The sequence below is a fragment of the Pieris rapae genome, chromosome 1 (assembly GCF_905147795.1).
Source record: "Pieris rapae chromosome 1, ilPieRapa1.1, whole genome shotgun sequence".
NCBI lineage: Eukaryota > Metazoa > Arthropoda > Insecta > Lepidoptera > Pieridae > Pieris > Pieris rapae.
Genome location: NC_059509.1, coordinates 937,533 through 965,442, shown reverse-complemented (window position 1 = coordinate 965,442; position 27,910 = coordinate 937,533). Strand labels below are relative to the sequence as shown.

The 27,910-nt window shown below is 32.0% G+C and overlaps 1 protein-coding gene across 4 annotated transcripts in view; it reads right to left on the bottom strand.

The window, feature by feature from the left end:
• Positions 1-27,910, bottom strand: part of LOC110994432 (sodium channel protein 60E) — a 121,746-nt gene that overhangs the window by 32,846 nt on the left and 60,990 nt on the right. For all 4 annotated transcript variants that reach the window (XM_045634732.1, XM_022261056.2, XM_045634739.1 and 1 more), the window contains exons 3-4: positions 14,019-14,227; positions 589-809 (exon numbers count right to left, since the gene is read on the bottom strand). In XM_045634732.1, the coding sequence (XP_045490688.1) occupies positions 589-809; positions 14,019-14,227 (430 nt within the window). The remainder of the gene's footprint in view (positions 1-588; positions 810-14,018; positions 14,228-27,910) is intronic.

Genomic DNA, 27,910 nt, shown 5'->3' with positions numbered 1-27,910 from the left:
TCGCAAGATATGTAACCTGACATTAGATTTTAAATTATAAGCGCGACCCAAATGTTAGCAACTATCGCATACTTCAAGCCAAAATGAGCCCTTTAATTTTTTCCACACTCATAAATTTAAAATAACATTTTCGTCTCCGATAATAGCCGATAGGTTGACTACACTTATATTCTTTATAGGTAACATAAGTGTTACTTAGATTTAAGAACCCTTCAATATTTCAAGTTATATACAGTTTCAGTTCACACACAGTTCAAATGAAGTGTTTCATTTAACATATAACAGAACACCTCTAGAACAACCTCCGCCAAACGTAACTCGCGTTGAATTATATTTTTTTTTTACTCGAAATAATGAATAAAATACAAAATAATCAGTTCTTAGTAAGTAATTACTTAACCGAAATAAAGTAATACATCTTATATATAAAACTTAAATTTGCCGATAAACAATATCAATAAAATTTGTTCAATTACAATACACATTTACATGACATTCGGCAATCTTTTAATTTAGGAATTATTTAAAAGTTACTACAACGCAAACCAAGGTCCAAATATCAGCTTATAATTACATGATAAAACTCACCAGGCATAATAGAAACCGTTTTCAGCGCTCGTAAAACACGAAATGTTCGTAAACCGGCCAAGTTTCCGACCTCCATGCCAATGGTGGCGTATCCAGATGTGATAACAACAAAATCCAGCCAATTCCACGGGTTCCGTAGGTACGTATACTTGTTTAATATGAAGCCTTTCGCTATGCACTTAATTATCATCTCCGCCGTATAGATCGCCAGGAAAATGTATCTGAAACAATATCACATTATTAGAAGTGAAATCAAGAACTTTTTGCGACTCCTCGTTAATCGTGTTATCCTAGTACTAATTTTCTTATGAAAACAACAGTCAGTTTGTTTGGCCTCCCTCATACCAAACCGTAGATTAAAACTAATTAATTAATCCTTATTTACTCTATGCCATTTAACCATGTACGGATCGTAAATTTGTGGGGCTCTGGGCTCGCGTGTGCCTTTATTACGGGGGTCTTTCCCCCTTCGAATATACCCCGACCGAAAACAAGCGACGGGGATTTACCCCCTTAATTCGATAGACGCGCATCGCACATGAGTTTATTTTTCTCAGGGATTCCTTATTTTTAAAATGGGCTAAATCATATGCAATATTACATTTGTGATATTTTTATATATTCTGTCGATGACTTATCACGTTCTGGCTTTAAAAATAAACCAGCCATTGTATTTTATTGAAGTGGACTATATATATGCCATGTATGCTTTAAATTCGTAAACAGACTTTTGATAATATATTTAAATAAATATTTTTAAGGTTAGTTTAGTCAGTTTTTTGTTATATTGATTGATAACTGTACGATTACTTTATACACCTTAAATACTTTGAAATTCCTATGTATAAGATGTATTATTATAAAAAAAACACTATTATTATTCAGCGAAATTAAAAGTATTCCGTGCTGTTAAACGCAATTTATTTTACCATAAAAGCCAGTATTAATAATAATAATAATTGATTTATTGAAAGAATATGGCACAAAATGTTTGTTGCGCATTTAGAGAGATCCATCTGCTATAACTTGAAACCACTCTGAGTTAGTATGTAATCATTTACTTTTAACAGTTAACGTTTAACTATGACAAACGCGTTTAAACGTTTATACTATAGTTCAGAGGTCGTGCAGTTAGTTGAACGAGAGAAACTTTATTAGCTACAAGCTATTATAAGAAAGATTTATGGTAAAACGCATGCAATATTATCATTAGTCTTTAAAACTTAAATTATTTGCAACAAGGGCATTAGGATAAAATTCTATATAAAAAAATCTTATGATGTAATATCACATACGGTTTCTATATGTTTAAATAAAACAACGTTATCGCAATGTTAATAATAATAATTCTTTATGGTAATACACTATTATCATTTAGTATTTCGCTAATTTCCTTATTATATATTCAACGGATATTTCGTTACAGATTTGTTGGTTAAGATAAATGGCAGAAGAACATTGTCAGAAGACTCGCATATGCGTTGCGGGCTTTTTAGAATTGGCACGCTCTATTGGATCTTTATATCCTATGATGTATAATGGTAAATTATATATCTGATAATATAAAAAAACGTTCAAGATCCACCATTTTTACTGGCACACAAAACCCTTGATGTTATGATTAAATATTTTTTCCATACGTCGGCCATATTTGACGTGCCCAAAATTGTTCACACATAAAAAATTTAAATTGATATCAAATTGTACCCGTTTTGCATATTTTAGAAGCAGAAGCAAAATTTCCAAACATAAATACTTATGTAAATATGCTATATAAATATAATATTGATAATCCGAGTTTTGTTCAACGAATTGTGCATTTTTCATACGAAACAATGCTTTTTAATTTATTTATAGCCAGTTCGCAAACTGTATAAGGAAATAGAATAAAAATGTGCAGAATATGCATTGTATTCGAAGCTCGATTTTGCTTGGACAATAAAATTTTAGGTTTATTTTGAAAATATGGCATTCGACAGCCTTAAAGCGATAAGCCGTGAGGTTTTAGAATGAATACAATTTCGATAGCATAGTAAAAAAAATAGTTTTAAAGTCAAGACGATATTGATAAAAGACACATTGACATTTTTAAAATAAACTTTTAAGCTTCTAAAATACTATGTTTGAGTCAACTACTATATAGTGTGGTGTCTTAGTTGGGTTTCTAAACTTTCACGCCAAGAGAACGCTTTCTCAAGTTTAAAGCTATTGCATAGAAGTTCGAGCACAGAATAAATAAAGTTATGATTAAACATTAGTCTCTAGCTCTAGTGGGAGACCATAGAGTGGAGTATAGATTGTAGAGCGCTCGGGGCACTTAAGCGTAACTAATTTAGTTATGTCTTTAGCCATCAAAGACTCGAGCTTGCTATTTTATTACTTTTACAATAAAGTAGTGAACCGTTTTTTTCATTTAGAATTAACTAAGAAAGCGACAGTAATGTGAACCAGTTGTAACCAGAAATAACCGATATTATAAGGTTTTAACATAATGTTCACATTTTAGTGTGGATTAGTATCTACGGCTCCGAGATTTGTAGGATTTAGGGAGAAACAATTGTTACAAATGGAAGCTTAAATAAACTGTCTTTAATAATAATAAGTTCAGCCTATTATAATTATTAAATCAGCCGTCACACATCGACTCCCCCATATATAGATATCCCCAAGATATTTTTCTTTGCTGTTCCAGTATTGTTTATATAATAAAACATGATTGATGGAGGATTCCAACGCCCGGCCTAAAGTTTCATTGTCATCTGTTTTGACAGCAATGAACTGCTTGTTCCAAATTTAAAAAAGTGTTCATTTGCCATACATACCTAAAATTATTTACATTTATGTATAACAGGAAATGTTATGATCGAGTCAATTGATCGTTGATATTGATAAACATTGAGATTTCTTTTATTACTCTTAAGAATTATAATTTAATTTTCTTTCATTTGTTGTTATATTCATTAATTGTTTCATACTTTGAAAAAATTCTTAAACTCAATAGATTAAAGGACGTACGTAGTGTACTTGGCGCCTCGAATGGGGTCGCCATCTTGACTTTTGAAAGTGCGTTCGGGGAACATGTGACAGTTCTGATTGAGTACTCAGTGGAGCATTGTGGTGATGAGAATCTCGACCGAGTTGGGTCTAGTAGGTTATGGATAAAATATATATTATAGATAAATGAACTCACTGCTCGTTATAATGTGTTAATTTTATTGTTAAAAGAAATCAATCTAAATTAAGTACTGTACGATATTATTCGTGTCTTTTAAAACGCCCACTGATCCCGCTAATCTCGATGTCAATATCGATGCGGTAACTCTCTTTGACAAATATATCTTTAGAGTTTTAAGTAGGTACTTAAAACTTCCCAACTCTTTAAGAGTTTATAGTCTCAAATCGATTTAACATTTCAAAAGTCAAAGTCAAATTCATTTATTTCAATTAGACCACCTACAATGGCACTTTTGAACATTAAATAAAATTTAAAAATGATTCTACTTAGTAGTAGTAGTTTCGTGTGGAAAAGAATGGCCAAGAATCTGCACACTTACTCTTTTTAAATAGGTTTTACAATATTATGTATACATTCGTTAGATAATTATATGTGAAGACAATGTACTCCTAAAATAAAACTACTACACAGACAGGTCTATTAATAAAAAAAAAATAGAGTGTGAGATAAAAATAAAATAATTATACTTTGTAGTATTATAAAACAAAAAATAACAAAACTAAGTAAAATTAGATCAGCAACCAATTGATATTGTCAAGGAATGAAACATCTGTTTCCCATTATATAACTATTAATAATACTGTAATTTAACTTAATGGTGAAACAATATTACCATACTAAACGAGTTTACTAAAAATATAAGGTTATCGACATTCGACCGCTACAGCTGATCAATATTACCTAGACGACGTACCACCCAAATAAGACCTTTTTTAATACAAATTAGTTAACATATTGAACGTTTTGTATTTATTTATCTATATTTAGATATTACTGTTCGGTAAAGTTCTACGTAATCTGCGACTTGTGCTGTATGATCAGGATTGTCAAATTGAGTGAGCTGAGTATGTTTAGAAATACGTTTTTTTTCATATAACAAGGGTAAATGGCTGGAGCCTCACCTGATGTTAAGTGATAGCGCCATACATGGGCACACACAGGCCTTCAAACGGACCAGTAAGTGGTTTGACTGATTGAGGAACCCCGGTTTAGGTTGCTGTTGCGTATACTTTATCGAGAAAGGCTAACTCTTCGCTCGCCACTCAACGCGGATAAATATCTGGGTACAATTAAGTGGGTATTTTGCAAGTTGATTCTAAACAATAGTTATCAATTCTATTTAACTTGCTTTTATCCTTAATAAATACATAATATTTAAATTTTGACAACTCTTACAGCAAAGTATTTTTTTATAAACAAACATGAATAAATACTAGAAGACACTTAAGACATCTTTAGTAAAATTATGTTTATGCTGTGTTGAAAAGAGACAGATCAGTAACTAAGTGTTAAAACGGTGTATTTAATTAATTTTTATATGTCAGGGCTATTTTGGCATCATACTTATCAAATAGCAGTTATGTGGACGACTAAAGACCATAAAAGAGGTTTTACTATGAACTTACTTTTGTATATATGTATTTCAAAAAAGATAAATAAAAAATCTGCGTTTAATGCACAAGACGTTATGCGACAGAATGGCCATCTAAAGTTCTAATATGTAACTGCTAAACGAATACATCAACCAATAGCATGAATTTTTTCTCGATCTCCCTTTCTCACTCGCTCTGAATTAGTCTCAATCGCTCTCTCCCTTTTCTTCGACAAAAACGCTGCATATCTTCCTGACGTACCGTAAAAATGTTACTCTTATGCGCCTAAAGAAGTTTCAGTTAAAAAAAAATCTTTGGCATTGAAACAAAACTTTTACTTTTTATTTTATGCCGGTATATTTGACTATAGTTTCTATTCAATTGTTGTAACCACTAACGCGGGTTCGGTGGCGGTTGTTGGAGGGATGTGGAAATGAATGAAATACTTTGTTTGAAGCTAAGTGTAATCTATACTCGTTTAAAACGAGAGTTTATAACTAACATAATATGTAGGTAATGGGGTATGAGGCTGGTCTATCAAAAACTGTAACTCTATGGGTTCATAAAACTTAGTGACTTTAAATGAACATGCTAGAAATCGAGAATGTTATAATTTATGAATATATAATACACTAAGGGCCTGTTTCACAATGTCCGGATCAGTTCCAAATAAGCTATTTGTTACTTATTGGTATGATAAATAGTATTTTTGCGTTTCACGACTGTCAGATAGCGCTATACGTCATGAAATTCGAAGTATCTTATTTGGAACTTTTATCTTTCGAATATTTTATGTGTTGCATAGCTATTTGGCACTTTATCCATACATTGTGAAACAGGCCCTTAATGACTCATTTATATCTAGCAAATCTGATTTTTTAAAATTTATTTTCAACTTATATACATATATGTAACATAATTAACGTTGGGTTCCATAATTCGCGTAAATTGTTAATCAATCGTCATTCAAGATTTTTCTATATTTTCTGAAAAAAATTGTGAATTGTGTATAAAAATATAAGCCTCTTTAATAAATTACAATAAATCGTATAAGATATCGGTGCGACGAGAGATCCAATTAAATTCAAGATATCTATGAATTTTAAACAAAATTCAAAAGAGATTGACTATCTAAAGGCGTTTTAGAATAAATTTACATAAATCACGGATCCGAGCGATCACTTTGGAATCTTGGTTGAGTCATAAAATTAATTTTGCCGAAACTTTTCTTTTGATAACTTTACTCCTGTTTTCAAAAGGAAACTTTTCGACGCTTATAAACCGTTCCTTGGCATTTCAAGAATTTGGTCAATCAAATGGTAATTAGTTATGTACATTTATAATCGCCTTACCATAAGGTGTTTTATATATATTTATTTACTTATTACAATAAAAATTCATGTACATACAATATAAAGAATAGTTCTAAAAGTACATTGTTTTGTGTGTGTTCTTTTTCGTGTATGCAACCTTATAATTATTATTATATCAATCTTATCTTATCTTACTGTCAACATATTATATCAGCGATATCTTACTACAAAACCCATTTTCTTTGGTTTTTATGTAATACAAGGCAAACGGGCCCGAGACTCATCTGATTTTAAGTGATACGGGCGGCGCTTGAACACTTGCTTTCTAGCAATGTGAGTTCAACGGCCATCTAGCTTGGCTCGCAAATGGGTTGCCAGCCTTTCAAAAATTTGTACGCTCCTTTAAAAACTGTAATTATAAAACGTCCAGTTGTGAAACATCGACGAAGATATATATGGTATTTTGTATTCTACCTTAGTGCCATAATGAAACTCAGCTGCAGGTATTAGTCCGAACAACTCCTCTGACCACTCACCAAGGCCTATTGGCCTTACCGAATACGGTAGAAGACACAAAGAGATCCCATTTTTTAAACTTTTGGATGAAAAACATACTTTTTCATGAGTAGTTTTTCAAGTACCTTATAATCTATCTGGTACTTTTAGAATTTATTGCATCTAGATTGACGCACTACCGATAGACGTTATAATATGGATGATTTTAATAACATCCATTTCAAATTGCAAACTTGGGTGTATTCCGTAATTTCTTTGCAAATTTCAATAAATCTTTTAGTACAAATAAGTTTCATGAAGCAATTGAACAACAGTTAAATAATACCCAGTCGTTTCGCTTTTAGCTAGTCGGCACTTCGCCAATATTGCAAACAAGTTTCACTGCACGAACGTAACAAAAACTTCACCTCGCAATTTTAAAAAGTAGCTTTAAAGAGTACTTTGAATTTAAGTCGCTTGCTAAAAAATTATTTTGTTTGCGTTTATTTTTACAAAATTGATTGAAATAGGCGAGTTGACTACGTTTACGTTTTTTGTCTATGGTCTATATTTTATGCTTTTCAAGGACTTAATAATACATAAGGGAACTCATCCAACACCGACCGATGCTTCTATTTCTCCCAATAAAACTATAGCGAGATTTCTGCGAGAATATATTCTATGTATGATAGTGGTTGTTGTTATTGGTACACTTATGGTTCAAATTACAAAAAAACGTGTGGCACTCGGGGACTGCCGCGGTATAGCTATTGCATAGCAATTTATATCAACGTAGGTATGCATTTATATATATATATATTTTTATTTAAGCAGCATTTTTTTCTTAGACATTAATTCAATCTACCACTGGGCTAACACGCCTATATAGTCTATCACACTCTAACGCGCAGTGGCTGCACCGGCCGCGCTTACGATACGACACCGTTCTCATTAGAGAGATGTGAGATGCAGCATGCGTTCTGTAGCGCTCTAACGTGTATCGGCCGCACCTATATGACGTCATCGTGTGTTAGGTTTATTTTCGTTACGGAATTTATTGATTCGGGCGCCGCGCTCAATGCCCGCGATAAAATCTATGCAATAGCTTAAGATCTATACAAATTTTGTGTATTCAAACCGTAGACATCATGCTTAAATAAAAAAAGTTCGATATAGTGCTACACTCTAACAAAATTATTTGAGGTTGAAAGTCATAAGTATTGCTCTGCCTTGGATAAAATATTGTCTCCTCTTGTCAAAAAACTTCCTATAGTTTAAAGTTGAAAATTAAATGTTTTTGGAAAGTATTTAAGCTTTTACCGATTACGCAATTGTTTTGTAAGTTTTCCGCGTTTTTCAATTGTTGAATGTTGAAGTTTAAACGTTACTTAACTGTTACCAGGGTCATTCTTAATGCTGTTTATAAATTACATTGCATTTAACTTTTCTTATATTTTTATTCGCAAATGCGATATTGCTTAGTTAATCATTAAAACGTATAATAATAATTAGTAGGTAAAAGAAATCCCTACAGCTTACAAAACTAACAAATGCTCCATGGACACCTAATTTAGCACTTATATCATCTGTATTAATAATATATACAAGTAATTTGTATGATAAGTTTATTATTATATTACCATCGCCGTGAGAGGGTAGACCTTTAATACATATGGTTATTTATTTAGGAGCAGCTTTAGATCTCTAATACGGTATATAGATGTAAGGCTTTTGTTGTAGGCTGAAAATCTTTTCACCAAAATGTATACACTATTCATATCTTTCTAAAGAGATTTTTGTCCAAAACAATATTATGTATTAAAACTGCATATGTTTTTACAATCAGTTGTAAAATCTTTTGTAAAGGATAGGTACTGTTACTGATGTGTTTTTTTTAATAAAAAAAATTACTTAATTTGACTCAAAACAAATATTACATTTTACTTATTACAATATTCAGTGTGGTTAACCTTATACATAATATACATCTATGTGCACTAGCTTAAACTAGGCCTAGCCTGTACATTAAACGCTAGTTTGGTTCCAGTGTCATTAAGAAATTGGTTAAACTGTTTGCCATTGGACGTTTATTTTTAATAGATAATTAATTTATAAAACCGTCGAGAGCTGGTGCAATCCTCGCTCAACTAATAAATATCACAATACAGCCAATAAATGTTGCCAGCGTTATAGGTATACTGCCACAGGGAAGAAACTTTTTAAATTTGTTTTAATTTTCTTTTCATTAATTTTCATTATTTATAAGTTGCGTTAATATATGAAAATAAATGAGATGTGGGCCTCAGAATTCTGTATCTATTTTATGTCAGTCTTATAGGCAAGTGGGTGATCAGTCTCCCATGCCTGACACACGCTGTCGACTTTTTGGTTTGAAGCAAAGTCCTAATTATGCGTTTAATTATTACAATGTCTATCTTGTCTTTACTTAAAAGCCTTCCTTGCGGTGTACTTTTAAATATCTAAGCACGAAGTTACTTTTTTACGGCATTGTTTAAGAAATTTTAAACTCCTTTTTTGTGTAATTATTAATCTTCGAATGTATAAATATTAATCCCGTTAAAATAAGCGTGGATAATATCAATATAGAAGCTATATGTTAGTTAACTCCCGTAAGCTCATAATTGGCAGATCGGATGATTGATTTCAGACAGTTGATGGCGCTCGCAGTTAGGAAATATTGGTTACATGAATATTCCAATACAATTTCACTAAGCTCTAAAATAATTTCATCGATATAATAGTCGAGTTGTTGCAAGACTATGGATTGTATTAACATATGTAACGGGTTTACGTATCAATAAACTTCAATAGTAAATATATAAATTCTTAAAAACCCTTTGATTTTAATTAAGGTGAGTAAAAAGTGCAATCTATGTCCAATTTCGAACCTCTATTGTTTTCAGGTCCTTCACAACTCCATCCGACCAACGCAGCCTCGGAGAGAGAGAGAGCGCGGAACGAGCGACGAAGAGGCACAATCGTTCGTTCGTTAAAAATGTACATAACTGTACTGTGTAACTTGATCAATTCAATTGTGATATCCAATTATTCCATCTCTATTGAAATTAAAAATTTCTTTTGAAAAATGCAACCATTCCATCAGTATTTTCTTACGACGTTGTCACGTTCAACTATCGTCGGTAAACCAACTTTACAGACAACCGTTTTTTAATGAAAAATGATTTGGATTATTCACACAATATGTTATGGTTCTTTCCATTTTTAACACATATTAACACACATATAAATTTGAGCTTGTCATTTATTGGTTTACCTACACTGGCATTATCACACCCAAGTACTTTCGTTTTCACTCGATAAAGAGTCCGTCAAGCAAAACGGATTAGCTTAACCGAACAATATGGCGGGTTCCGGTGATAATCGATACCTGTTGACTATCCAATCAACAGCTCGGACGAAAGATATCTGACATATTTTGCAAATAATAACAGGTGTTTGTGAATCACTTCATAACTTAGAAAGTGAATCCTTTTTGACCGTTGGTATGTCAATCGCTTTTTCTTGTTGAAAAGGGTCACTGCATTCTTTTGGCAGAGTATTTGTATAGTTTTCATAGTTGCGTGAATGTTCCATAACTTAGAGAGGGTCTAGTTCTAAATACTAAATAGTTTTTGTAAGTTTAGCACTTGATTAATATAAAAAGTATTGTATGAATAAGTAATGGAATATATTTGCAAATCTATAACTAAAATAACGAATTTCGTTATGGGCGCCCGGTGCCTAACAACTTATGTAACCTGAAAAAATATAAAGGTATATATTTGTATAATAAATGAAATAATAGTAACACTAAATAAACAAAGATTTACACACACAACTCAATAATACGTGTTTTTTTACATGATAAAAAGTGGGGAAAAGAAGCCTCCGGAGCAGCCTTCAAAGGCAGCTACGTGTTGCGTGCTTTTAATACAAAAGCTCTATTTTTAAAAGTTTGACTCCACTGGAAAATGATTCCACAGTTTGCCAGTTCGCAAAAGTAAATACCTAGAAAAGCGGACTGAAGAATACTTCCAGACTTCATTGTGGTGTGGATAAAACCTGGAGTTTTGTAGTGTGTGTACACATACCAACAAGCTGTTATCCTTTCTGTTCTAAATAACGGGATGACAAAAGTGACCAAATGTGAAGAAAATTTACATAAACATCGTATCCAAAGTTCTCCTTATCAAAGTCACACAACGTTAAAAGCAAATCCAGATTTGTCAAAGAAGTATTTGCAAATCCAACAGAAATTGCCATCACCTGGCTTGTCGCCAATGCCGAAAGTTCGGAAGTTACAATGTCAGTTCACTATGTACGGGTATTACAAAAGATCCGTGTTCTATTAGATCTTATCTGACTTCCAAACAAACAAGCCGAGTCATAAATTAGCACAGAAATACGACGCAGCTGAACTTGTCAACAACATATTTGGGCTCATGTTCTTTTGGTAGCTTTCTTAAAGAGATTTGTATTTTTGCAATGAATGAATTCAGAAACTATGGTTTCAAATAAAGTCTTACGTAAAACATTATATTGTTATCTCTAAGTATCTAAGTTTGTATTAATTTCGAAAGTAATTTCCAGATATGCGAACCTAATATGTATTAAGAAAATAATAAAATGTTTAATCTATATTTACTTTTTTTCTTTGTTAACGGATCGATTGATCCGCTAACAAATAGTACAAATACACTTTCTCTTCTTTCGCTTTACTTGGGTTGGTATGGTAAGAATTATTCGTCGTAATAATGACGATTTTATTACCTTTCTTAAGAACATTTACATGTAAATTGCGTACTCTACAATTAATAAAAACAATACATTTACTTCAAAATGTTGTGCAAAGCGTGTCAATTGCAGTACATTAACATTAAATTGGCGGGAAATACATATAATGTTGTCGCTGTCAATTTGACATATGCTTTATTTATTGTCATTGGTGTTTCAATGTGCAGTTTGGGAGCGGGAACATTGTGCAGATGACAATCAATATTATTCATTTTAAATTCGATTTCGGTCAATTCCGATTTATATTCACGTTTTATTCAGAGTTTTCAATTCCGGTGTTTTACAGCGCTTTCGTGTGATGAATTTTACTTTATTTTATTTTAGATATTGCTACTTTTATAGATTAATCTTAGTATGTATTTGTATTCTATTATCCTATGTGAATCTGAATTATCGCGTTTCTTTGATCGTCTATTATTTCGTGTATACACTCCAAAATCAAGGGAATAAATCTTACAAGTCCAAGATGTGATGATAAAAAAAATTCAATGATGTGGCACCTAGCGAGACCGGGTTTGTGATTTTGGCTCCAGAATTGCTGGCAATTTGATGCCAAAAAGTGTTGTACCACCAGCTCGCGGGAGTACCGCCCAGATCACCGCGGGGCATACAGTATATTTATATAACTAAATTAAAAAATCTCTAATTCAAATCATTACATGGAATATGAATATTAACGATCAACCAAATATTTGAAAATAAAATATGGCAACTTGAAGATGTTTTCTGAAGTGGCAATACATCTTCGAAGTGTTTTGCTAGTCATGTTTGCTATAAAGGATTGATAAATGTGACGTATAGCACTTAACTTCATATTTACAGATATTCTTATATAGGCTATACAAAATATTATTAGAATATTTTTTTACATATTCAAACGAAAACAACTAACCAAAACAGTCAATGTGTAGTGATATAATCAACCACAAGGTCTAATGGTTTTCTTTTTAGCAAGAAAGTGCATTGCTGGCCTTTTAAGAATTAATACCCTTTTTTAAGGGCCTTAGTCGAATTGGAATACGGAAATACATCAGTAGGTCTATAAAAAAAACGCGTGGCAAAAACTGCCCAAAGACTACGACGAGAAACAAAAAAAAAATGTCTTTGACATTGTTAAATAGCGCAAAAAACTGATTACATTTTATCTGTGGTTGTTAGCTTTTGTACACTTTGTTAAGCTTATCACGTTCTCACACTCAGTCTTCAAGTCGGGCCGTTAATTACTCAGTGTAATCATAGACTAAACGTTTATTAAACTTAGAAAACTCCGCTAGTTAACCATTGATTTACAACTTTACTTTTCCAACTTATTATTACTTTCGCAACCTTGGAGATTTTATAAATGAAATAGGCCGATTAATTTTTCTTTTTTTTGATTAATAGGTTTCTGGATATTACTAATATCAAAATAGTTGATAGTTTCTTAATTTTAAATATATCCGCTAGGATTAATTGAATTGTAGGTTCTATATGACCAAAATATATTGTTACGAAGACGGGTCAACTGCAATGTTTTTAGATTTTTCCACTAGTTAGAGAACTTTTATAAATATTAATTCATAAACCATGCACAATAATAATATTAACAATATTTTCTCAGATATTTATATTTTCAGGTATTTTAGTTCATAAAATTGTAAATCCATACAGTATAATTACCGTAACAAAGAACACATACAAAATTTGTTATATTAAAAAAATCTTAATGTTCATCACCTACTTGCATATAAAAATACATATATATACTCCGAAATCTGAAGCTAATCCATTGTTTTAAATCTACTATAGAAAAGTATAACCATAAATAACGTTCTATTTATATTCCGGCGTTAATCCCTCGATCGTTTTAATACAAGCTATGAATAAACGTAGTAAATTGACTCCAGTAACACAGTTGCATTAGTAGATTGGACCTCGTAAGTCTCCTGAGATGGGGAATAATCAAGAGTAACTAGTTAGGAGTTTCAGATATGATGTGATTTTGTGAGTTATTGAGAGGTTAACAAGATGCTTCTCTTACAGCATTAATTAGTAGTTTTATTCCAGAGTAAACCTTCACATACAATTATTTAAAATAATGTATACAACTATTGTAAATTCTATTTTAAAACAGTGGAGTTTCTTGCCCATTCTTCTCCATACGAAACGAAAACGTTAAGAACGAAATTGTTATATAATAAGCTATTGTATTCTACTTACTCAGCCTCTTCGATAGTCTCCGACATGGCGAGGAAGACACAATTGAGCAGAATGGTAGCCATGACGAAGTAATCGAAGTACTGGTTGGTTGAGAGGTACACGCAGGCCCGCCGCACCGGAGACCAGGGGGACCACCAGAAAAGCGATCTGGTGGCTGTGAACCGGTGTATGTAGTTCTTGCGAAATCTCTTCGACACCACGCAGAACGTCTGTAAAGCAATATATTTTGTTAGAATATGTTTTCCTCTAAACTAATATTATAAAACGATAGAAATTTTCGTATAATCATTAGAATGCTACCTATGTCACCTATGTATTGGAGTGACACGACCGAGTCTGCCGTAGGAGGTTTACTCAATGAGTGCAGCATGGTGACCTGTAATAGGCAACTATGGCGAAACGGCGTGAAGTGCGTTACATCAGCCCCTTATAATATGACTACTATGATTTTAGCTCGCTGAATTATTGAATTGTTATATGTATTATGTCATTATATCGACAATAATCACCTAGACTCTTTATATGAAATTAAAAGGATACTGAGACTATAAATAAGTATTATATTTGTTCAAATAGTGTAATATATAAATGACTTTAATGTTTTATTTTCGCGAAAAGCAAACTTTTACATTATATTTAAATTCAATATTTTAAAACCTTTGTGACCTTTACCTATAATCCAAATTATGATTATTAAAAGGGCATTAGCCCAGTGTGTATTTCATAATTATTACATTAGATCTAAGTTCGGTTTCCGTAAAAAAATGTTTTTCGTAGATTGCCCCTAAAATTGGGAATGTTAAATATCTTTCTAACAATATTGGAGCCATCTTGTAGCTATTTGTTTTCTTAACCATTTTTTGCATAAAACGATTAAAGCAGTCCCAAAATATCGCCGCACCCCATGGAATCTCTATTTGGAAACATGTATTATTTTAGTTAGAATTTTTAGTTAAAATATTTGAGTTGCCTGTATGGTATGTATAGTTGGCGTAGTGGCTTCAACATGCGACGATCGCTGAGGTCGTAGGTTCGATCCCCGGCTGGAATGGACCAATGGACCTTTATTCTATATACGCATTTAACTTTGGCCCGAACTGCCTTTGCCTGATCGTAATCGGAAACCGGGTTGACAAAGTTGACGACGGGTTTCAGGCACATGAGGTTGATCACCTACTAGATTGACAAGTCATTTGTCAAACTAGATTGACAAGTGATCATGAAACAGATTTAGAAATCTAAAGCCCAAACCTAAAAAGCTTGTAGCGATACTGATTTATTTTATTTTATGGCATTTGTTAGTTTTCGACACTATATATGTATATCCTATACATATACACAGATATTGGTTTATAAATATGTCCATAAATACATTATTATATCATCATGTTAAGAATTTTATACGCGTGAATATTATTTTTTAAATCAGTTTAACAAATCGGAATAAAGTACTCTTTATTGAGTATAAATCAGTTCCAATTGATAGTTCAGTATAGTGTGAAACTTCCGTATTTACGATCATGCTTTATTCGCTTGTACAAAGCTTTATGACCACAATAAATCCAATCTCATTAATTCCAGGCTATTCTAGGCTAAACTTTATGTGATAGCAACTAAAGCTTGCTGTCTGCGCCAAGCGTCGCTTCTAGTATATGAAATACTATTTTTAAATATAGATGGATTAAGTTGTTACTTGATTTCTCCAATAAAACTGTAATTGACATTGAAAGCTGAGAACTTTTAAATTGTACAGTTATCCGTTCTCAATCGAAAGCTCTATTTATTTAAAAGATTTCTCCTTTAAGTGATTAAGAAAGACGCCTCGTTTTCTGTTAAAAAGGTCTTTTTTAATATAAATCTACTGAGAGGCAAACTTAAGACTAATAAGTGATTTAAGTCTAACCTAATTTACTAAAAAGGAATTTTATCATAGCGAAGTGTCCATTACACTTACAGTCTCTATTAAAAAGAAGACACCATTCTTGTTTTCTTTTCTGTCACTTACCACTTACATTAATTTACAAATTCAAATTGTTATATAGTATATAATGTGTCGGTCAGATGCGACGACGCAGTGCATCGCGGTAGTGGGGCCTCGAACTTATGTGTAAATGGCCATGTGATCTTTTGCAGAAAGCAAGATAGACCGATGAAGTGAAAGATGTCCTCAAACTATACATTATCATAAGAGAGGCGCCGAGCAGAATGGTGAAAACAGATTGTCCGCTTCAGATGCTTCCTTGGTCAGTATGACCCTGACATGAGCTGCCGTTTAATTCATAGACATTTGTAGGCTACCCAATAACTACATCTCTAGAGTCTACATTTGGACGGTATTATTTTTAAGAAATAAATTCCCGAAATCTGTATAATGAATAAACACTTTTTTGATAAACGAATTACTTTTTTTGACGTGACAACGTCTTATAAGTTGATGGAGCCAGCTGCAATCATGAAAAAACATTGCATGCGGCGTTACCTCGCTCTGAGGCGTTCCATTTAAGGCTTGAAGTGCAAGGAGAGCACGGAACGAGTGATAAAGAGGCACAACCGGCCTCCGCGTTTGACAGCGTTCGTTCGTTAAAAAATTTACATAATTGTATTTATGCGTACAAGTAGTATGCGTACAAATATAACTTGATCAATTCAATTATTATTTCCATTTACAACCTTCTATTAACTATTCAAAATATCTATCAAACAAATAAACTTAAGATTTTTCTTTGAAAAATGCAACCATTTCATCAGCATTTTCATATGACATTGTCACGTACAACTATCGTCAGTAAACCGACTTTACAGACAACCGATTTTTTTAAATCGATCAATTGTATATTTCAGATATATAACAATTTAGACATGTATATTAATAAAGTATATACGATTGATTATGTTACCATAACTTAATTTACAAACTAACTCAAGCACTCAATCCCACTAAGACTAAAACTTGTTAGCTTCACACGGCAGCTGTCTCGCACATTGTTTACAAAATGACTTCGCTAACTTCGTGTTACCTGGCTGTTAGGGTACGGGTAGGTTCATGGTTGGAAAAGGTCCCATTATTCCTTTTGGGTTAATATTAATAATTAATATAGGTAATACATAATTTTATTACATGTAATGCAGCATTATTTCGTAAAATAAGATTCTGACAAATTGCCATACCGTAATCTTTGTTATATGGTACATCTACATACTACCACAACGTCACTTTGACAATTGTCTTTCCCATTGGAATTACATGTACGTGCATAGACTAGCTATTGTTTAATGTGTTCTGCGTAATAGAGTCTAGAGTTAAGTAAGATGGGTGACTCTTAATCATTTTCCCAGTTTGATATGAACGACGACTGATATGGGAACTCTAGTACGAAAATATATACAATTGACACAATTAAATGAAAATGTGAGAAAAAAATTTCATGAGATTAAGTAAGCAAGAAGTGCAAAAATATATAACTCATATATTTATTGAGACAAAACTAAAAAAATGACAAAACTAAACAAAAAAAGGGCACTTGTATTCTGCCCCGACGTCCGATGATGAAACTCAGCTGCAGGTATTAATCCGAACAACTCCTCTGAACACTCTCCATGGTAAATGCGGTAGAAAATACAGAATTCCCTTAAATCCTACGCCAAAGGATCAAGGAGCTCAGAGACATATTGGTTGTCGAAGATTCGAGCCACTCTTTATAGAATACGGCCTGATAAATGTCGGTTTTTATGTCTTATATTTGTCGGTTTCCATGCAAATAGAATAATTATTTTGCCAAAGCCATCAATCCGATACAGAACGTCACTCCATTCCACCAGCTTAATATCGATGTAGATTATATTACAACGGAACGCATTAAGCAATACCAGTAATTAAATGGAAAGTTCCATGTGTGTGTGTGTGTGGTTGAATGGCAAATATGTGCACAATATTAGAGGACAACCGCAGTCTGACCGCATACATTCGTCATATCGTTGATGATAATTAAAAAAGTGATTTCAATATTATAATTTCAAGTAGAAAAACAAATTACTACACTGTGATTATATTTTATTAGATATACACATAAAACTAAAAGATTTTTAATATTATTATTGTTTAGTGCTCCACAGCATAATGCTGACCAGCCAGGACCTGTTACAACCACTACATTCAAATATTATCAATTGCTAAGTAGATCCAGAATATATAGACTATGCTAAAAAAGTCAGTGGTGCTTTTTGGCATCAGTCAATAAACAGTTGGTATCTTCATATCATAGCTAGCATAGATTAGCTTACATAAGATAGAAGAAGTGAAATACCTACACTACCTACTATTTATTTATATAACAACAAAATAAGCTACCCTCACAGATTTCTCCAATGCGGTACATCATATAGAAAACAATACAAAAAAGACAAAAATAAAATAAGTACAAAAAGATCAATTATTTATTTCAAAATATTTATCATGTTTTGTTAAGGCAGCTAACTACAATAGTAACTTTCCAAAATAGCTTGTTTTTACAAATTTCTTTAAAAATATTTACAAAATTACGAAATAAAAAAAAATTAAAATGCCTATTACATCCTTCTCTATTAACAGTAATGATATATTGATGATCTTGTGTTAGTGTTTGAAAAACGTTCTTGAATTCTTTATCGTCCTGTAACATACTAAGTTTGGTTAAAATAATAGAACGTTTAAGGATATATTTTTCCGACAAATTTCCCAAAATTAAAGAGAACATCATTTATATTTTACGAATAACGAATCGTTATTTTCGTCAATTTGCATTAATTATCATTATTATATGTTGAAAGTAGTTTCATATTTAATAATTTGTTCGATTTTTTCCTGATCTTAACTCCTATTGACACGGAATTATTTCAATGGGCAGCTGCTTCCACATAATGGTGGTGTGCGGCAATAACTACTGGTATTTCGAATTCTGCCTTGACGTCCGTTGATGAAACTCAGCTGCAGGGATTTAATCTGATAAACTTCTCTGAACACTCTCCATGGTTAAAACCGGAAGACCAGAGACCGTATATCTCTACTCAACTCCAAGAGATCAAGCCGCTAGGAAGGTGACTGTTGTACGACTATTCGAATCACTCCTCGTTAAATACGGTCAAGTTTTTATTTAGAATTATTGGTAACTACTCAAAGATACCGATACATTTGTATTAACATACTCAAACGTCATTGTGATTTCTAAAGATAAATATAGGACGTAAACAAGTTTTACCCGTTATTAAACCAGTGGAAACAATAAGACCACCTCAGCAGACATCTGTTCATGCCCCGGATTAATCTCAGTGTTGCCACATGCCTCGGCCACAGAATGATAATAATATATTCTACATATATGCTTTACATTTTCGGTGTTGCAGAAATTTCAACGCTACACTGTTTATTCTGTCTTCAGATTTTGCATTTAATTAAATTTACATTTGAATTTTCTTTGAGCTTAATCTGCATATGCATCTTTTGCATTTAATCTTATTTGTACGTAAACTTTTATTACATTCTTTATTTTAAATTAAGTTAATTATGTTTTGTTTTTTTTTTAATATGTTTTGTTCAGTCGTCTTCACATTTTATAAGTTTCGTTAGACGAAGTCACAGACACGCGATAGCCTTATTCAAACAAAGTACGCTAGGCAGAGAAAATAATAAAATAAATTTACGTTATTACATGTACACTCTAATACTTAATTATAAAGCACGCGACTTATTAAAGTATGAATAGAAAATTCCTTCCGTTTTATATCTTTTATGATGTGATTTTTTAAAATATTTGAAGAGCCCTTCAAGCCTCTTAAGCGGTTGAATACAACCTTTTTTTTTGATGACAAGTTCAAACATTTTACATACGCAGCTTTTTATTGGTTTTAAATACTAATATGAGGGATATTTGTGCGGAATTCAATGATGTAAAGTCTTTATTATTTTTAGGAATATTTCGTATAAGCCTCATTTAGTTTTAGTCACAGTTTATTTATAAAAAATATTAAATTTATTTCTTATATTATAAGTATTTAAAATTTTCTTAACCTACAAAGTTATAATTGAAATAATTAAAAATAAATTAAAGGAAAATCAAAACAAATTTCAAACAAATTATTATTTGTTAAGTAAATATTTTTAATACAATAATTAATGTAATATAAATATATATAATACAAATTATTGCATTCGCGGAAACTCAAAGTATATTTGTTTATCATCAAACATATGTGTAGTGAAAATTCAGGTCCGTCCCTCCCAAGGATGTCAGTATAGAAATTGAAAAACTGAATTTGGATCAGGCTTTCAAGCAAACATCACTCTTGTATTTATTATCGAGGTACGCATTATGCCATGAGCGAATTCAGCCTACGAGGGAATGAAAACAAATGGCGCAACAGCAAAATTGGGCATAAAAATTCAGAATCTTCGCTAGATAAAGCAGTGTATAAAAGTAGCGTGATTCTTTGATTATTAATCAGCCTCATAATCACAAGAGTATGAATCCAAGAGGTCAGCCAGAGCATTAAAAATCTAGGTCAAGACGTCACTCACCTTGAAGCTTCTAATTTGAAAGAACTCTGAGAGGTCTTCACCTCAACTGACTTCAATGTGTAGGTGTGTTTTAATTAAAAAAGATGGTCATCGTTTGATGTATTCTTATCGGTCTCAAAGCGAGTGCAAAAATAAGTGTTAACTGTTGTTATTTTCTATTAGGTAAATTATATATTTATTGAATATTTGCGGTGGCTCCTGAGTTGGCTCAGTTCCTAATGCCTATTACGGTGCCTATAATCGTTGGGGATTATAAAAAAAAAAACTCTTTTTCCCCAACACACTTGTATTAAAGCCTTAGCGTGTATTTGAATACTGGGAGTTGACTTCGAATGGCGTAATTTGGAAGGCAACACTAAATTAGTCTCCACCACGCCTACATGTTCTCTGTTCTTAATTCTGGGCGGGAGTTCCCCAGTACAGCTTCATAAACTTCACCGTATTTAACGAAGAGTGATTCGAATAGTCGTACAACAGTCACCTTCCTAGCGGCTTGATCTCTTGGAGTTGAGTAGAGATATACGGCCTTTATGCTTCTTCTGGTTTTTACCATGGATAGTGTTAGGAGGAGTTGTTCGGATTAATTCCCTGCAGCTGAGTTTTATCAACGGAAGTCAAGGCAGAATTCAAAATACCAGCAGTTACTGCACCACCACCATTATGTGGAAGCAGCTGCCCATTGAAGTAATTCCGTGTCAATAAGAGTTAAGATCAGGAAATAATCGAACAAATTCCTCAATATCAAACTACTAACAATATATGATAATTAATGCGAATAGATTATCGCTCAAGTAAAAAATACAAATAACCAACTGGATCAGATATAAAAATGATCCCACAAAATATGTCGTGACTACTTCATTGGTTCACCACTTTCCCGAACACATTTTGGGGCAAAACTAATTTGTAAATAAAAATGAAAAACGCGTTCCCAACACGCGAAATTATTTCCGTGTTCAATTCTAATGCGTATAGTAAAGTTAAATTCGCATTTCGAATAATTCTCAAAACGAACTTTTATAATTTGTAATTTTTACAAACACTGTTAAAGATGTTAAGATTTATAACAAAGTCGTTAGTAATTGTTTTACTTAAAAAAATATTAAAAATGGTGCCCTCGCCACCTGCGTTTCGCCTTAATATGTTGTTTACTTAGCCTACCTATTTAGTTACTACATACCCTTTTAATAACACATGGAATACTCAGTTATGCTACCCCATAGAGACTGTCCGCTGTCTGTTCTATAATAAAAATCTTAATATATATATTTCTTGTGTGCGTGTGTATGTGACTGAACTCCTCCTAAACGACTGGACCGATTTAGACGAAATTTTTTGTGTGTGTTCAAGGGGATCTGGGAATGGTTTAGATTCACAATTTTGTCCGCTGGACAATGTTTTTTTAATTAATTTTCAATTTATTAGTTGTTGTTGATTTTGGAATGTTTTACATTGGATCCGACAGACGGCGCTACCATCGCAGTGTCAAATTTTAAATAATATTCGAATTTTAATTTTAGTCTGTCCCGAAATTTAAAAAAAGTTTTGTTATCATTGTGTTATATCGTGTGTGACCATGTGCTGGATCGTTAGATATTGTCATAACATTTGAATAATAATTTTCATCAAAATGGCTTATTAAAAATTGAAATTTTGAAATTAAAGACGTGTAGACAGGACAACGTCTGTCGGATCCGCTAGTATATATATATATATTTCCATTTTTGCTCTCCATACAATACCTTCCTTAGAGTTTAAGGAATTAATACATAAAGGAGCTTTGGGCTTTGCAACATATTTTGCGTAACGTTATTGTTTTTATAAATCATAATCCGTGTGAAGTTCGTGTATCACAGCGCAAACAAAAAGAACAAAAAGGAACGAATAAAAATCCTTTAACTAAAACTGTATTCTGGTTCATTCTTTATGAGAAAGGAAATTGACTTAAATTTACAAAAAAGAACCACTGTGCATAGGATATGAAGCTTAGCAATATAAAGAATCTATTTTATTAATGCAGAGAAAAGCTCTACGCCGTATCTCTAAGCAATACCAAACCGGAAAACAACATTATTTAGAATTTGTACCTTTTCAGATTATCCCCTTTCACTCTACTGAATTACGATTTGCCTTTACCTGAGAGGAATGTGAATAAAAATCATTGTCTTGTTACTAGAAACGATACAATTAAGATGATAAATACAAGGAAATAATGCCGTGCTATTAAGTATGAGTTATAACTTATAGAGGATTCCAAAACACTACAATATACCTACAGGAAAAAACTGTATAAATTTAATAAATGTTATAACATTTCTTTAAACTTGCTTAAAAATAGATTATGAGTCCATGGATATTTTCTTAACTGTCCTATATATCTCTAGGCTGTTGGAGTAAATAGAGCGCCCGATTGAAAAGAGATGTTATCGAACGCGAACAAATGAACTTGATGTAAATGTACAGAAAAATTAATATATTCTCGTATCAGACTACATATACAACATTTAAACAACAACTTGCATTATTATACAAAAAATATATAATAATGCAAGTCCTCGCTGCAGTACTTCAATTATATATAATGTACTTAATCCTAATTACTTTTTAAATTCAGAATATACACGTTAATTCATTGTTTCCGCTTGAATAGCGTTTGAAAAGGGTGAAAACTGTAGTTCTTTCAAAGTAAAACGAAATGGCGCCGGACAAAACCGCTCAGAATTGAATACGTTTTCATTCGGGTTCGCAAAGCTTGAAGAGCATTTAAATCATTAATTACAAAAATAATTAATTATAAAATTCTTATATAACAAATTGTAGACGGTGATTGATGTGTTTTCAGGTCCAAGTTGGCCGTGGCTGGGGCAGCAGTAGCATTCTACAAATCCTTACGGAATTCAGCTAATGGTTTTGTAAACAACTGCGAAATATTCATATGTGAATATAGTGTACCAATAAACTTGTACTGTAAAGGAGATAAATATCTTTTTTTTAGATATGGAATCTCGCTGAATCTCGCAGAAATGTGGTTATATAATTCAGAATAACATCCACTATTATTGTGATTCTTTTGTCTTTTTTGTGTCACATGTCATTATTGTTTTGTTAATTGCTCTTTGTTACCATTTGGTTGTTATTTTGCGAAGCCATTTCATAAATATTGTTAATTACAACAAAGTGTATTCAAATTGTTATCAATCTTACAAAGACAAAAGCTGACTGGTTTTTAAACAACAGCAGATGTTGTAATCGTAGAAAATACGTACATATAATCAATAAGTATGTTTATTAAACTCTTTACATACAAAACAAATATTCAGATTTTTTTCTAAATTAAAAGAATAATAATAAAAAGTTTTAACGCTGGCAACATTTTGGCAGTTATAACATAGTTATAATGCAGTGTATAAATAGTAGAAATATCAATTCTGTCGAGTGTCCGATTTTTTTTTCTATTTATGCAAACAACACTTGCTCGTATTGTAACGTAAAGTCGTGGAGTAAGGCACTTGGCTTGAGAACAAGGCATTGGAAGGATAACGTAATTATTGAAATGAATATGAGAATATACGAGAGAGAAACAGAGGCACAAATCTGAGGTAATTAATACTAATGCCTACTACAAACAGACATTGTTTTATAAAATCTAAACATCGATAAAAATTTTAACCCTTTCCTGGCTTAAGTGTCACTAAGTTGATTAAGTTGTGTCAATATGTCAATATCTTTATTAAATTTAAAAAAAATTAAACCGTTTCAAAAAGCAGATAAGAAAGCAAAGTACTTATCTCAATATCACGATTGCACAGTTTCAGCGGTACTCGGGAAGCTTGCTCTTAAATCTGCCAAATGAGCCAAATTGTTTTTGTCTCATTATTCAGTGTTTTGCATAAAGTTACAGATTTGAAGGATTATGACGTTTAATCAAATAATGTATAAAGATATTATTTCTTGCTTTTTGGCTGTTGAAAAACAACTAATCGATTTTACTAGATTTTGATGGCGTCGAATACTGTTTTAAATTTAAACTATTAAAAATTAAATTTAAAAAAAAAATTAAGTATTAAAACTGAAGGTTTTTTAGGTCGAGCCTAAAAAGTAAACTTACGTTCGTAGTAAATTTGATACAGCAACTTTTAAAGCATAAAAGCCATTGAGACTATATGATTACGGCTTCAAAGTAATATTTACAATCCATTTCAATAGATTCGTGATAAAGCCTGCTGTATAATGACTTTTATCCAGCTACGTAGCGCTACGTCGTAGCGTAGCTACGATGACGTCACGGCTACCGCAATGCCGACTCGGCGCGCCTCTACTAAAATTGAATATAGCGAACACTGCGAAGTGGGCACCTGTACACACATTAATTATGTGTGATCCTTGCCTTAGAGGTTTTTTTATTATATCCTAAATCTTTAACGAAATCTTAGATAGCTTTTATTTATTGATGATGTTTGTGTATAAGATAGGATTTTAAGGTACTTTGCCCCGTATGTATTGATTACTTTGTAGGGTTTAAATTATTAAGATGCTTCAGAAACACACTATATATACTTTCATACCAATTATGAAATGAATAATTTATGTTAGAACTAGAAATGACAGACAAACTTAGTTTACAATACAGGTTATAAAATATTGATTTACAGAAATATCAAATAGTTTTTATTTATATAAGTAACGGCAAGATTAAATATATTAACATCAGGTATAAATGTAAGCAGTATGGGTCTAGAGTCTTCTTGACTCTCATCCATGAGTTAGTGGGTTCGGTTCCCGGTCGTACACCACTGAAGTTTCTGTCAATGTAAGTATCTAACATTCGCTTACTGTGAAGAAAGCATAGGGAAAATCCGACGGTAAATTTTTTCCAAAGAAGCAGCTACTATCTGCCTATATATAGGGTGGTAGCGCCACTGTGTTATTATTATTATTAAAGCAGTTTGACATTTTACGCAAAAACATGAAACAATATTTGACTATCCCGAATAAATTTTCCGCACTATAATAAAACGAAATGGTAGTAAGAATGGGCTTCAACATAAAACTCCTGATAAAATTTATATCCGTCATAAATTTTATTGGAACAAGACATTCACTTGAACAGGCGTATTTTAGTGTCGTTCATTTGTAACTACTAATTTGTAGATTTCTCATCTGGTTCACACATCACAAGCCCTATGCTAGCTTACAAATAAAACATTTTTAATACTTCACCATAATCTACTTCATGTTATATTGTATAATATTCAAAGATGATGGCTCAGTTTGGATTTAGCAGAGTGAGTAAGTACCCTAAATGTTATTTAAGTTACATATGTATGTCATAGTTAATAATAAAAAGTGAAACAAACTGTAAATCATCTAACACTTAAAGCTTATAACGTAAAACGTCAATTTTGGTAGTGATAAATGAGCCTATTAGTTTTTAATACATACAATGTACAATAGGCCAACATCACTTATAATGATCATCATTACTTATAAAACAGTGGTATAGAGTTTACTGCCAGTTCTTCGCTTCCGTTTTCCGCCCTTATTTAAGAACTGGCAGTAAATGTGAAATTAGAAACATTTATTGTATATTTATTTTTTATATAAATAATTGATTTTGAATTTAAATAATCATATTATGTTCTGGTAACTTGTTACTTAGTTTTAGGATAGTCATTCGTTATAAACATATTCATAGTCATATTTTATACGAATAACGACAGTTGACTCATGGTTTTAAACAATTTCATTTATTTGAACATCCATCCAACAATCGCCATGAACTTATCTTCGGTCCTTGCAAGATTAAACCCAAGAAATTGATCTGTCTTTGTCAAACATTGTATTAATCCTGTAGCCTTGTACATAAACTGACGAATTTCAGTAATTTTGTTTGTAATTCTATTTGTTAAAAAACTAGTCAATGGATATTAGAGAGATTATAGAAAATCATTTTTTTACCGTATCAATTAACATTATACGTCATTAAGTATTTACTCAACTCTAATCAGGCTTTATTATATCTCTAGTTAATGTAGTGTAAAACTCCAAAAAGAAAAATACCACGATTATACAGTTTGTGCCAAAAATACATGAAAACATTTGTTAGCAAGCGTCGCTACCGATTCCGTCTCGAGCTCAGAGCGACGATCCAATTATCATATCAATATTTCACTTCAAAATAAGAAGCTTATTTCGACATAAAACTCTGTAATCTCTGAACACGACAGAGTTAAATCGCAGCTTTATATACAAATCTTTACTGACTTTATATTTTGTAGTTTTGCTTACTTGGTAAAAAATATCATAGGTTATATACGTTGTCTCTGATGCTCTATGGATCTCACTCACACATATTGTTTATTTGGTGGTTCATTATTTGTATGAATGAGAAAAACAATGTCTTAAAATTTTAAAAATAATAAAATCCTAAACTAAAAAAGCCTAACACCGTTTGACCGGTCATTATAAATATTAATAAAACTCGAATTGAAATTTAAGCATCAATGAACATTTTTTGCCAGTGGATAATTACGGCAAATATATCGATAGAAATTTTTCATTAGATCTCGTTTATTGCTAAATTTCTTCGGCCGCCTGCTATTGCTTCATTAGACGCGTCTGCATTTACGTTTTCAATAAACGAACATCGTAAGACGAAATTGTACGTAAAATTCGTTTCGATATTATATTTTGGAAAGAATGTTCAATAACAGCTTACTAATGACTAGGGATAAAATAATATAATAAGCTGTAAAAATTCAAGTGACGTGTAGCAGTGGGGTATACTGGACTAAACTGGTTTTCAGGCTATATAAGCACGGCGCGCTGTATGGTCGGGTGCACTTCTTCGACGCTCGCACTAGATATAGGACGTTACTATTGTTGTTAAATTTGTGGTTAATTTCGTGTAATTTAATTTGGTTATTTTTAGTAATTTTATTTGTTAATTTCTAACTATATAGTATTATTAGTTCTACCCTTCTTAAAAACCGTCTCAAGTTTTTTTAGTAGTACTTTAAGTTTTTTGGCTTTCCGTGGTCACATACAGATATAATTTGTTTTTCAAAATACTTTTCCAATATTGAGGAAAGTTGTTGCCACGAGCTACATTCACAGACCACAACATATCTATCTGTAAGTTACATATATATGTAACTTACATAGCTAAATATTAGCTAATAATTAGTACATATTGACCGTACTTTTTCAATATTTTCCAGAAAGAACTACATGACGTGTTCATACAATTATAATAAAAACTATTCTTTTCCATATTTCTATGGGAAAATAGCGTATTGCAAATCAAAGGGCCCCACTTACATAATAAAACACAATGTGACAT